A 12,942-nucleotide genomic window follows, 5' to 3' on the forward strand; every position below is an offset into this window, starting at 1 on the left:
AAAGTCGTAATAAAATAAATTATTAATCAGATAAATAAATAAGATTTTACACTTTATAATTGAAATAAAAATGTCGAAATGAAACAGCTAATAAATAAATTGTGAAATAACGAAGAACGTTATATAATAATGATAAATAAATAGAAATTGAATAAAGTTGCTATTTCAAAGCAGCGGAAAATTATTTTCGGAATTCGAACTCGCGAGTAAAATCGTCTTCCTAATAATTTAATTTTTATGAAAGATAAACTCTGGTCAATTTTTATATAAACAAAACTACGATTCTCGAATAGCGAGTTATAAAATATGATTCAAAGCAAACATTTTTCTGTTGTCTGATAACATATACATCGTTATAAATTTTCATTCGCGACTGGAAAGCAATCGATAATCTGCTCGTGGATGATGTTTCACTTCCGCAAAGACAGACGTCAGTTTTCGCATTCGTAATTAAAGACAAACGTCAGTTTTGTATGTTAAGTAAATTGCGAGCTCGTTGCACAAACATCTCTCCCCCTCTCTCTCTTTCTCTCTCGAAATGGATCGTCGTAAAATGGGCCATTGAGTGGGAAAGAGCGGACAGTATCGAGGGTAGTGATTCTCGAAGCACTTGGCGGGAAACGGAAACCCGAGAACAACGAGAAGTCCTTCTCTTTTTAACGAGTCGCGGAAAAGCCGTGGATGAAGAAGATGGAAAAGTGTCGCGAGCATAAAAGATTCGGAATGGATTCTGAGAAACGAGAGAGAGAGAGAGAGAGAGAGAGAACGAGGGTGCGGATAAAATGATAAGTTTCCCAGATGAGTTTCGCGCAGAGGAGAGCTCGCTTTCATTACTTCCTCCTCCTAAGAACAGAATAGGATCCGAAGGTTTACAGAAAAGTAATTTTTACTCGAGGATTTAGTCATCCTGCGAATCTATACGGTTTTATCGGATCAGTGAAAAGAGAAACGGGAAGAAAGAAAAGTACTTGCAAATCGCCGAGTGCGATACGAATTTAAAAAAAGAGGAATTCTCGTAAAGAAAAAGTGATAATTACATAATCGATAATGTATATAACCGATCAAAGGCAACTGAAAATATTGTTCATATAGAGGTATGTAATAAAAATGAAATATAAAATATAATATATGATATATTTTACTTCATATTTTATTTTATTTTTATTTGGTATATAAAGGATTTGGACGAGTACATCGAAATAAAAAGCGCAGAATGTGAACGAACCACTTTATATTTTATTTTACGAGACTTTATATTTAGTAGGTTGATAATTTTTGATTTTCACATTCCACGTTTTATTTCGACGTTACTCGTCGATCGAAATTTCCTACGTAACCAATCACCATTTATAGCGACGTGCCCCTATAAGCCCAGAAAACGTAAAACGCCAAGAAAGCGTAACGGTATGCGCGTCGCGGGTTTCGACGTGTACAAAAAATTTATTATATCGGTAGTGGTGCAGTTTAAACAGACCTGCATCGAGGAAAGCTCATCTCCAAAACGCCCCAGTTTGGCCTGGGCGTAACCACCTTAGCCTTAGCGACCTTAAACCAACCTACTAGCCACCGGGGAAAACAGATGTGTGTGTCTGTGTATGTATGAGGAAGAGGAAGAGAGAGAGAGAGAGAGAGAAACGTATGGCAGGTGGAATCCGTGGCGGCTTTATGGCCGACATAAACGACGTAATGTGGAAACCACCTTCGAATAGGGTAGGTTATATAGGTCGTACATAACACTCTCTCGGACGCACAAATCACGTAAATCCTAGTCGAGGCTGAAATGGGACAGCGGCGACGGCGATAAATATGATTTGCGACCCGAATTGCGTGATGGGTGTTATAAAACAAGATGCGACGGGACAAGTCACGCGAGAATGATTAAATTCGACTGCCTTGATCCCGATCGAGCGAGATCGATCATTTATAATCGAGCGCGATTATTTATGCGAGCGAGATGTCGAGAAAACAGATTCATCCATAAATGTCAATTATATTTGTTTTTATCAGCAAATTCTATTTGTTGCATTTATTTTTCATTTATTGGGAATTGAACGAAGAAAGGTTCATTCTGCTTGGATATTCATATAGGATTTGCTGGAAGAAAATTATCTGGGTCTCTAAAAATGTATGGAATTTCAAGATTAACTTTAACAAAATTATAAATCTAATTATTATATGGAATGGAATTTATTGAAATTTCTATTTGTTGCTATGAACCTATTAAATGGAGAAAGGATTAAAAATTGGATCCTTGTTTTTTGTGCGGAAGAAAAGAGATTCAATTTTATTTGATCGAAACTCGCATCCGTTATCTCTGAATTAGATTAGATATGATTTTCGCTTTCTAGTGCCCATCCAACGAAGAAGATGGTCGTGAAGAGGTTGGTCAAGGACGGTCGACTGGAGATGACCACCGGTGGCTGGGTCATGACCGACGAAGCGACATCCCACATTTATGCCATGCTGGACCAACTCATTGAAGGTAAGTAAAACATGCGGAGAACAAAATATCCACTCTCGAAAGACGAAAATTTAAATATTTTATTCGATTTGGAAAACTTGACAAACGTAAAAAAAAAAAAATTAAATTAAACACATGCTTCTCAAACGCTCCAAAATTAACATGAAAAACGTGAACGGAAAACGAAGCCGATATGTGACCGACTTGAAAATTGAATAATATAACAGAGCATTGTATTTGCGTACCAATTTATCTCAGTGTTTCTCATTTTGCGATCTTTATCCTTTCCTTGGGTATAATAAAAAAAAAATAACGAAACTGCTATACTTGATTAAATTGATCAAAATACAATAAAAAGCGTCTGAAATAAAAGAAAACAAGCGCAATAATCAAAAATAGCGTCAGACAACCATTTGAAAAATAAGACCTAATAAAACTGAAACGTAACGTTACGCGAAGTTCCGAATGCTGAAGAATTGGTGAAACTCTCGATCGAATCTCGAGCGGATATGACGAGAGCGGAAGGAACACATCCTCTTCCCTCGAACGACATAAAGCTCAAGCTCGAAAACATTCTATCGACAACCAAAAGAACGTCGGGAGAATTCCGGTTACCGTAGGTTAGATAGGCAGGCTATGGGTGAGATATCCCTCACGTTTGCTAGCCAAGCGTCGGGTCGGTAGGAAGCAATAAGGATATCCCCGTCGATGCGCCGCGAAAGGAAGAAGATTCGAGTGGATGGAAAGGATTTCTCTCGTCTTACCACGTGGAGAAGGTAGAGGAAAAGGCGGCAGAGTAATAAGACGGTGGGTGCAACCGGATCTCTCGACGTAAAATTGCTCTTCGCGCCACGTCGTCCTTTCGGAGTCGCCTGATTACGGTCTCCTTCTCCTCTCGGTTACTTCGAGGGATTTTTAAGAGTCCTCCCGTGCAAATTTCACTCGCTGTTGATTACCTTGCCTCTTTTCCGCGAAGGTTTTCTCTCCCATCGGCCTACATTCTCTTTCCCTCTGCTCGTTACATAAAGGGTTGAAGGAGTAATAACTATTATCGTATGTATGTCGCGTATTATATCCGCAGCCGCGGTCTGCAGGATTATTCCTAATGTCTGCCGGCGTTTCTTGAATATAGTCGGGTCAGGTATATCGCGACACGACGCAATATGGAGCACGTTTTTGCGCAAGGGAATCTCTTGGAAATTCAATATGAGGAAAGCCTGCCGGAGCGCGAGCCGAGAAACGAGAAGCTCGGGTGGAATTACTTTTATATGTAAATGTACAATTATTAGCAAATCAAACAATTCTTTAGATTCATTCAATTTTCTCAAGTTGCTTCATAAGTTATTAAATGAATTATTAATTATTTCATCTATCTGGGAAAATGATTTAGTGGAAGATATAAATGGCATTTCTATTGTTTAAATCTTGGGATACTTATTCTTTCTTGAGAAAAGTAAGTTATGGAAAGAGTAGCTTTTTATAATTTTTTCGAGAAAATATTACAAACGTAACGGTTTGAATTATAAAATTCAAAGTGGAAAATTCTTGCTCTTGTGAAAAGCAAATAAAATGCATCCGAAACGTGTCAGATGTAAGTGTACGATATAAATGTCGCGCCGGAGCACTTTGTAGGATTTTACGGAACGATAACAGCGTCCACTCCAGGTGTCCCAAAAATACGTTTTAATCGTCGTTTCCTCCTCTCGTTTTCCAGTAAACAAATATTTTCTCGCCTCTCGCGAAACGATCCTCGTTCCGTATGTGACATGAAATTTCCACGAACGCCCTACGAGATCATTAACCGCCGTAAGGGTAGCGGCAGGGTGAGGGATGCTAGAAGAGGGATGCAACAACAAAACGTACAGCGTGTTGTGACCGTGTCGTCGCGCGGTTTCCACATACAAATGTGTGTACAAGTGACACGAGGGTCCTCGAGAACGAGCGACCCGCACTCGCTCTCTCTCTCTCTCTCTCTCTCTCTCTCTCTCTCTCTCTTGTGTTCGCGTTTCGCGAATAGAAATAATTGTCGTGAATCCGGCAGCTTGGTTTTTTTTTTTTTTTTTTTTTTTTCAACACCGGCCATGTTATTCATTGCCGGCGTGAAAACCGAATTTCCATTGTACGCGAGAGGGTGGCCCTTTTTTCGCCCGTGAAAATATCCGCGTTTCGCGCGCGACGCGCTCTGGTTCTCGTCGTAAATAGTAATTCCACCTCCGCGTAATGCGCATATTTCTTTTTATCTCTGTATTAAGAGATTCGTAGCCCGCGCCCGATGGGATTTATTTTTCGTAGAAAATATTGTCTGCCTCTTTCTCTTAGCGTTTAGAGAATTGAGCATTATCTTTCTAAAAGTATTATTTTTTATTTTTATTATTTTTTTTTTTTTTCGTAAAATATATTTTCCATATAGAAATTGAAATATGTTCTTTGCTCGTCTTTCCATTCTTTTTCAAAGTAGAATTTTTTATTTTTAAAAAAATATTTGATCCGTTTTAATGAATATTATGTACAAATAAAATCGAGTGCATCTCATATCGCTGTATATAAAATCGTGAGGGGAATCTCGAGCTCAGATTTACAATCTACGATTAAATAATTGCAAATTATACTAATGATTCGCGTCATTTATAAATGGAATTATCGAATTATGAAGAGCAAAGGTGGTGAACGCATAAAGCGCAAATTATGCAACGTCCAATGCGGCAAAAGGTAAACGTTCCGAGTTTCTCTCTCACTCTCTTTCCCTTCGCAGTGATTTCGCGCGGGCGCGATTTTGTAACGGCTGCATTAAATTGAAATAATGCCGCTCAGGTGTATTAACTCCTAATTATTAGGCTGCTGAATATGTATGGCGCGACGCGCTTGGAACGTTAAATTGCCGAGTTTCGGGAAAGCGCGACCGCCGCATTCGCCACGCGTTGGATATACGATATGTATGCAATTTTCGAGTGCATTACAGAACGAGCGCTGCATCGACGCAAATATTCGCGATTACGAGCCCCGCCTCCTACGTGTTATAAACACGTCTAAACATCCAAGTCCGGCATGTTATTGTCGATTGGTCGCGAATAAGCAGAAACCGTGAGTATCGAATGTATGTTCGCGTTAATCATTAAAAACATAAACGTATATCGGGCTCGTGATTAATGTATTAATTACCGCAACATATTATGGATCAATATTTCTCTGGAAAATTATTTTTTGCTTCAAATATTATTCTTAGTCTCTTCTTTCATCTTTGACGTCGACGTCGCATTTTAATTGCAACGTTGTCTCCTAATTTTATCAAAAAAAGTGTGGCAAATTGTTATAAAATACACATTAGGAAAAAAGATTGTCAAAATAGATCAAAATTCGAATATCCTAAGAAAATTGAAATTTTATAATGGAATGTATAAAAAATTTTATAAGAGTTTCTCCCATTAAATATTTACCACGATAATAAAAATACTAATATATACATAGTAAAATTAATCGAATATTTTTTTATTGTCGTAAATATTAATTAGAGAAACTTACGAAATTTTTTACCACGATTTTCCGGGTAAGTTTAAAGAGAAAATTATCTCCGCGTAACATTTGTATAACTATAAAATATATTTAAAATGTTCTATATTTTTTCGCTCTTAAAATACTCGAGAAACATATTAAATAATAAAATGACATTCTTCACAAATTGTATACGATTCATTTATAAGATTTTGATTTTGAAAGGAAACGAATGCGTCGTCGCGTCTCTCGTAAAGTGTCTTTGAGCATCCGATTCTCGCTTAAGACCGGTGTCACATTAAATCCCATTTCTCGCCTTCCTCTTCTTCTTGTCAAGAAAATTAATTTGTGCCCGCGCGAGCATCCACAGACAGAGGTGTATCTCGAGGAGACAAGTTCTTTCTCTCTCGTATCTCGTTCGCTCTTCGAGTTTCACGACGCGGCCCAACAAAGGAGCAATCTTTTAATAAACGACGACCGAGTATTAAAACGTAATTCCCGCGTGCAGTGAACGGCGATAATATCGGGAAGCTGGCCGACTGGCCGCTCTTTTAAACTATGCGCCTCTTTCACGCTGATCATCCCTTTTTCTTTTTTTTTTTTTTTTCTCTTCGAGATACGCCCTTCTGAAGAAGCAGAAGATGAAGAAGAATTCACTGCGAATATCGCGCGCGGGATAAAAGCGTTTACGAGACTACGTCGTATCTCGGAAGCTTCATATTTCTTCCGGGGGCTCTCGTAACATTTCCGTGTTTTATTCTGTTCTATTTTGCACCAGGCGAAAATTGTAACGAAAAAGCGTCGGCGCTGTCGAGAGTTTCGATAACTAATTTAAAACACCTCGAGAGATACCAACTCGATCGTGTATATCATCATATTCTGGCGTATTGATTTTTATCGATATCTATCGACGAAACATTCGTCTAGTAACTATGAGCTGGTCGTAGGTGGAATCATCACTTGGGGACCTACACGTCATTTGCATCGAAATAATGATGAAACGCGCTCGTACTGTTTTCTCGACATACCGAAATCCAATATTTCCGCGTTCCATCATTTCACGATACATATACAGCGATACTTGAAACACGTACGTATTTTTTTTTTTTTTTTTTTACTGACAAATGCGCTCGTATATAAAAGCTGGAAAATTGGCAAATGGAGAAAAGCTAGGGAAAATATTTTTAAAGCACGGAGAAACGTTCTTATATGCTTCTCCGTTATATAATACAACTCGAGATAAAAAGTTGGTCCCTTTCTTTCACGCGGGAAATTTTCCGCGGTTCTCGTTCGAGACAAAGATTTTGAAATGTCGGGGGCTCTTTTTGCCCGTCTTATTCTCGCATCGCGAGAACGTGCAAGTTAGCGTGTAGCCGCACTGTTGTTATTATTGCGGTACGACTATTGTTCTACGGGACTACGGAATAGTTACGGTTATGGCTCTCGACGAGACAGCACTTTGAGTGAGAGGAGTATCTAGTTATGCAGGCGTTTCCGCGGCTCTCTTGCGCGCGAGCGCGAAATTCCCGTCGTTAAAAAGATGGAGTCTTATTTCTCGCCGCTCCCGAGAGAACCGGTAATAAGCGCGTTTCGCGTGAAACGGGTTCGCTTATCTCGGAAACGATGTAAGTCACGGGGCTTCCGAGCAACGTCGACTTTCGACGAAGATTGCGTGTCAATTAACGCCGCGCGATTTTCACGATTCAAAGTTTCATTCCATTTTTTTTATCGAAGCTATATGTATAAATATATAAGGAGTGTTTGACAGAAGGTGTCAAAACCGAAAATGTACAAGTGGATCTCGTTATTTGGAGACGATTTTTCCTCAAGAATGCGGAACGAGAGCTGATGGCCAAATAACCAGATACTTGTACATTTTTGGTGTGACACCTTGTACATTTTTGGTGTGACACCTTATGTCAAACACTCCGTATATATTTAAACATATAGCTTCGATAAGAAAATAGGAATTTTAAATTAAAATTTTATTAAAGTAAACTCTACTTGGAAAAAAAACTCTTTATTCTCAATCAGATTGCGTGTCAATTAACGCCGCGCGATTTTCACGATTCAAAGTTCATTCCATTTTTTTTATCGAAGCTATATGTATAAATATATAAGGAGTGTTTGACAGAAGGTGTCAAAACCGAAAATGTACAAGTGGATCTCGTTATTTGGAAATGATTTTTCCTCAAGAATGCGGAACGAGGCTGATGGCCAAATAACTAGATCCACTTGTACATTTTTGGTGTGACACCTTCTGTCAAACACTCCGTATATATTTATACATATAGCTTCGATAAGAAAATGGAATTTTAAATTAAAATTTTATTAAAGTAAACTCTACTTGGAAAAAAAACTCTTTATTCTCAATCAGATTGCGTGTCAATTAACGCCGCGCGATTTTCACGATTCAAAGTTTCATTCCATTTTTTTAATCGAAGCTACATGTATCAATATATAAGGAGTGTTTGACAGAAGGTGTCAAAACCGAAAATGTGCAAGTGGATCTCGTTATTTGGAGACGATTTTTCCTCAAGAATGCGGAGGGAGGCTGATGGCCAAATAAAATTTTAAATTAAAATTTTATTAAAGTAAACTCTACTTGGAAAAAAAACCTTTTATTCTCAATCGCTTCTAACTCGAAAATTATTGATGCCTCTATATTTTTGCTCGGGAAAAACTGTCTCGAAATAATAAAATCTACTTGTATATTCTTGTTGTGACGGATGTCCTGTATATTACCTTAAAAATTAACACGACTGAAATATATTGATAAAACCGTGAATTATGAAATGATTTTATATTAAAAATAGCGGATGTTTCTCTCTGTAAACAATGTTGTCAACAATGTACAATATAATGTTACGTAACACGAATGCACGCAACATCTTAGGATTTCTTTTATATCGAAAGGATATAATAGAAGGGATTTACGCGAGAAGAAAAGAGGGAAAAGCTGCGCTTATGCACAAAGTATGATGTAAAGCATATCGCGTATCAGATACACCTAAGTCTGCGGGATAATAACGCGGACAGATTTGCGAAAACGTCGGGAAGGATCTAAGAACAAAGTGACGTGCGCGCAGCAAAGTTAAAAGAGAAGAGAGAGAGAGCGATGATAATATGCGGAAAACGAAGGGTGGCGTCGCTCGAGAGAAAGGGTGATTATCCGAGTGGAAAAAAGCGGGAGGAGGACGTGCGTTACACGCGGAAAGGAAAAACGACGCACGCCTGGAGGATCACAGGACAGAGAAAGGAGGAGGAAAACGGAAAGTAGGCTAACGAGATCCTGCGGTAGGGTGAAGACAATGGCAACCTCCCTTTCAACCTTTTTCCCGACGCCTTCTTTACTCCACCATCCCTCGAACGAGAGAGAGAGAGAGATGGAGGCGAAGCGTGCCAAGAAAAGAGGAGTCCACGAACATTAGGGCCGTAATTAGATCCTCGAGTGTCGATCGTAGTTGCAATTGCAATTGTTCCACCGAGACGAGAATGCAAAATGCGCTGCAACGGAGCGAAGGCTGCAAAGTATATTGCTGCACTCGCGGCACCGCTCCATTTCGTACTTAATACGCTAAATGTGATAGTTAGAAAAATTTACGCGAGATAAAATTCTCGCGGATGTAGAAAAGTGTGTCCGCATTCCTTTAATTAATGAGAAAGGAAAGTTTAATGGAACAGCGCGCGGAGAATCTTGCTCCTGGCACGTGCAAAGCATTATTTTCAGATTTTACTTTTTAACATTTTTATAAGATTTTGTTTCGCAAATTTATTGACTTTGAAAGGTATACTTAACGATGCATAATATTTGTTTTAAAAAAAAATACGATTCGTATATATATAAATTATATAAAGGGTGTCCCAGAACTGGCGGAAAGGAGGGAGGCCATTTTTGTTATTATGTATCTTTATAATTAAGCTTTATATTAAAATTCTATTAAAGCAAACTCTACCTCAAATTAACAGAAGAATGTAGTTATCTGTTGAATATTTGATTCCCACAAGGCTTAGTTTCCAAAAAAAAGCTTTTATTTTCAACTGCGCTTATAATTCGAAAATTATTGATGTCCCGACATTTTCGCCGAGGAAAAATCGTCTCCGAATGCTACCAGGAATCTGCCATAAAAAACTTTTGCGGGACACCCTGTATATGTATACGACGACGCTTTTTCCCTGCGTTTCTGTCCAGTGAATTCCGGATTGCAGTTCTCCTTCCGCTTGATTAAATCCAATCGAGCCATCGAGCGAGATCGGCGGAGACAAGCTTGCTGCAATCGCACACACGGAGAACTTTCCGTGCCATAAGTATTCGTTCGAAAATTGCTACTGAGAAGGCCAGCGAGAGGTCTTATTTTGGCGACGGAACGGTTGCTGCATTCAGCCGGAGGCTGGAAAAGGAAGTGAGACGAGACAATCCCGCGAGAGATCGCATTGGATTGCTCCGAACTCTATCCGAAACACGCCCCCGGAAATTTCAGAGAGAACTTGGAACATACAGAGTATTTCGGAATAAACCAGAGAACTCTTCGAATCATTGAAATATTGTCAACGTCGAAATACATTTTTTTCCAACACTTTAATCGCGGGAAAAAAATCGGCTATCATAGCTAATGTTTAGCTGTTCCCATATCGCAACCTGAAATTTACTTAAATCGCGTCTAAATTTTAGATATAATTTAATGGAGAATTCTGTCGCTAAAAAATATTAGTTATCATATATTGTAATAAATTGTATTTGACATAAAATTTATGCGTTTATTCCAAAAGCTAATTTTTAGCTGTTCCCATATCGCAACCTGAAATTTACTTAAATCGCGTCTAAATTTTAGATATAATTTAATGGAGAATTCTGTCGCTAAAAAATATTAGTTATCATATATTGTAATAAATTGTATTTGACATAAAATTTATGCGTTTATTCCAAAAGCTAATTTTTAGCTGTTCCCATATCGCAACCTGAAATTTACTTATATCGTGTCTAAATGTTAGATATAATTTAATGGAGAATTCTATGGCTAAAAAATATTAGTTATCATATATTGTAATAAATTGTATTTGACATAAAATTTATGCGTTTATTCCAAAAGCTACTTTTTAGCTGTTCCCATATCGCAACCTGAAATTTACTTAATCGTGTCTAAATGTTAGATATAATTTAATGGAGAATTCTGTGGCTAAAAAATATTAGTTATCATATATTGTAATAAATTGTATTTGACATAAAATTTATGCGTTTATTCCAAAAGCTAACTTTTAGCTGTTCCCATATCGCAACCTGAAATTTACTTATATCGTGTCTAAATTTTAGATATAATTTAATGGAGAATTCTGTGGCTAAAAAATATTAGTTATCATATATTGTAATAAATTGTATTTGACATAAAATTTATGCGTTTATTCCAAAAGCTAACTTTTAGCTGTTCCCATATCGCAACCTGAAATTTACTTAAATCGTGTCTAAATTTTAGATATAATTAATTTAGCTGTTCCCATATCGCAACCTGAAATTTACTTATATCGTGTCTAAATGTTAGATATAATTTAATGGAGAATTCTGTGGCTAAAAAATATTAGTTATCATATATTGTAATAAATTGTATTTGACATAAAATTTATGCGTTTATTCCAAAAGCTACTTTTTAGCTGTTCCCATATCGCAACCTGAAATTTACTTAAATCGTGTCTAAATGTTAGATATAATTTAATGGAGAATTCTGTGGCTAAAAAATATTAGCTATCTATATTGTAATAAATTGTATTTGACATAAAATTTATGCGTTTATTCCAAAAGCTACTTTTTAGCTGTTCCCATATCGCAACCTGAAATTTACTTAAATCGTGTCTAAATGTTAGATATAATTTAATGGAGAATTCTGTGGCTAAAAAATATTAGTTATCATATATTGTAATAAATTGTATTTGGCATAAAATTTATGCGTTTATTCCAAAAGCTAATTTTTAGCTGTTCCCATATCGCAACCTGAAATTTACTTAAATCGTGTCTAAATTTTAGATATAATTTAATGGAGAATTCTGTAGCTAAAAAATATTAGCTATCATATATTACAATAAATTGTATTTGGCATAAAATTTATGCGTTTATTCCAATAGCTAATTTCTAGCTGTTCCCATATCGCAACCTGAAATTACTTATATCGTGTCTAAATTTTAGATATAATTTAATGGAGAATTCTGTGGCTAAAAAATATTAGCTATCATATATTACAATAAATTGTATTGACATAAAATTTATGCGTTTATTCCAATTGTCGCATATATTTAATGAATACTTTTTGTGGTTTGATGCACGTGCGGAAATAGCTTTGATTAAATTCTGTATAATATCGAACGCGCGGCGGCGCTCTGATTTTAGATTCGTTTTGATCAAACTGACCCGCAACCACGCGGCAACTACAAACAGGAGACCCAGGGGGTTGGGGGGAGGGGGTTCCCGTACGCGTAGAATTATGCATTCGGCCGCAACTGCATCCCGCAACAAATCGCGAACGTCACGCATGGCGAACGGATCGGCATAATTTACGAGGCCGAATGCGAACGCATCTCATTCCGATCGCACCTGTTCGATCAGAATGGCTCGGCTGATATACGGTTCTCTGCGGTTGGCCTGATTCGACGTAAGGACAATGGGAGCGATCGTATCATAATGGGAGGGTGTTTGCTGATGGAAATCCGTCCCCCATGAATCATAAACACGACAAATTAATTATCCGCCTGTTTGTCTCATTTCAGATCCAAACAACGTCATCATCGTTGTCGCACCTCTTTCTTTCCTTCTCCCTTTTTTTGTCTCTCTTATTTTATTTCATATAATTTAATTATTCATTTAAATTATATACACAAATGCGAAAATATTTGGTAAAAAGTTATAATACCGATTTTCTATTTAAGAATGTAGTAAATTAAATTTTTTTTTTAATTCAAACATTTATATAACCAGCATAAAATCTTGTAAAAAAAATGAGAAAATA

At 37.2% G+C, this 12,942-nt stretch overlaps 2 protein-coding genes across 11 annotated transcripts in view; one reads left to right on the top strand and one right to left on the bottom strand.

Annotated features, from left to right (window-relative positions):
* alpha-Man-IIb (alpha-Mannosidase class II b) overlaps positions 1 to 12,942 on the top strand; it is a 142,767-nt gene that overhangs the window by 117,281 nt on the left and 12,544 nt on the right. For all 5 annotated transcript variants that reach the window (XR_003822662.2, XR_003822661.2, XR_003822664.2 and 2 more), the window contains one exon: positions 2,349 to 2,482. Coding sequence is in view for 1 of the 5 variants with exons in the window: in XM_029323219.2 (XP_029179052.1) it covers positions 2,349 to 2,482 (134 nt within the window). In the remaining 4 variants the exon portion in view is untranslated. The remainder of the gene's footprint in view (positions 1 to 2,348; positions 2,483 to 12,942) is intronic.
* LOC114946631 (uncharacterized) overlaps positions 1 to 12,942 on the bottom strand; it is a 180,635-nt gene that overhangs the window by 47,062 nt on the left and 120,631 nt on the right. The window lies entirely within an intron of this gene.

Source organism: Nylanderia fulva, unplaced genomic scaffold (genome assembly GCF_048542155.1).
Source record: "Nylanderia fulva isolate GAGA-0341 unplaced genomic scaffold, ASM4854215v1 Scaffold9, whole genome shotgun sequence".
NCBI classification, from domain to species: domain Eukaryota; kingdom Metazoa; phylum Arthropoda; class Insecta; order Hymenoptera; family Formicidae; genus Nylanderia; species Nylanderia fulva.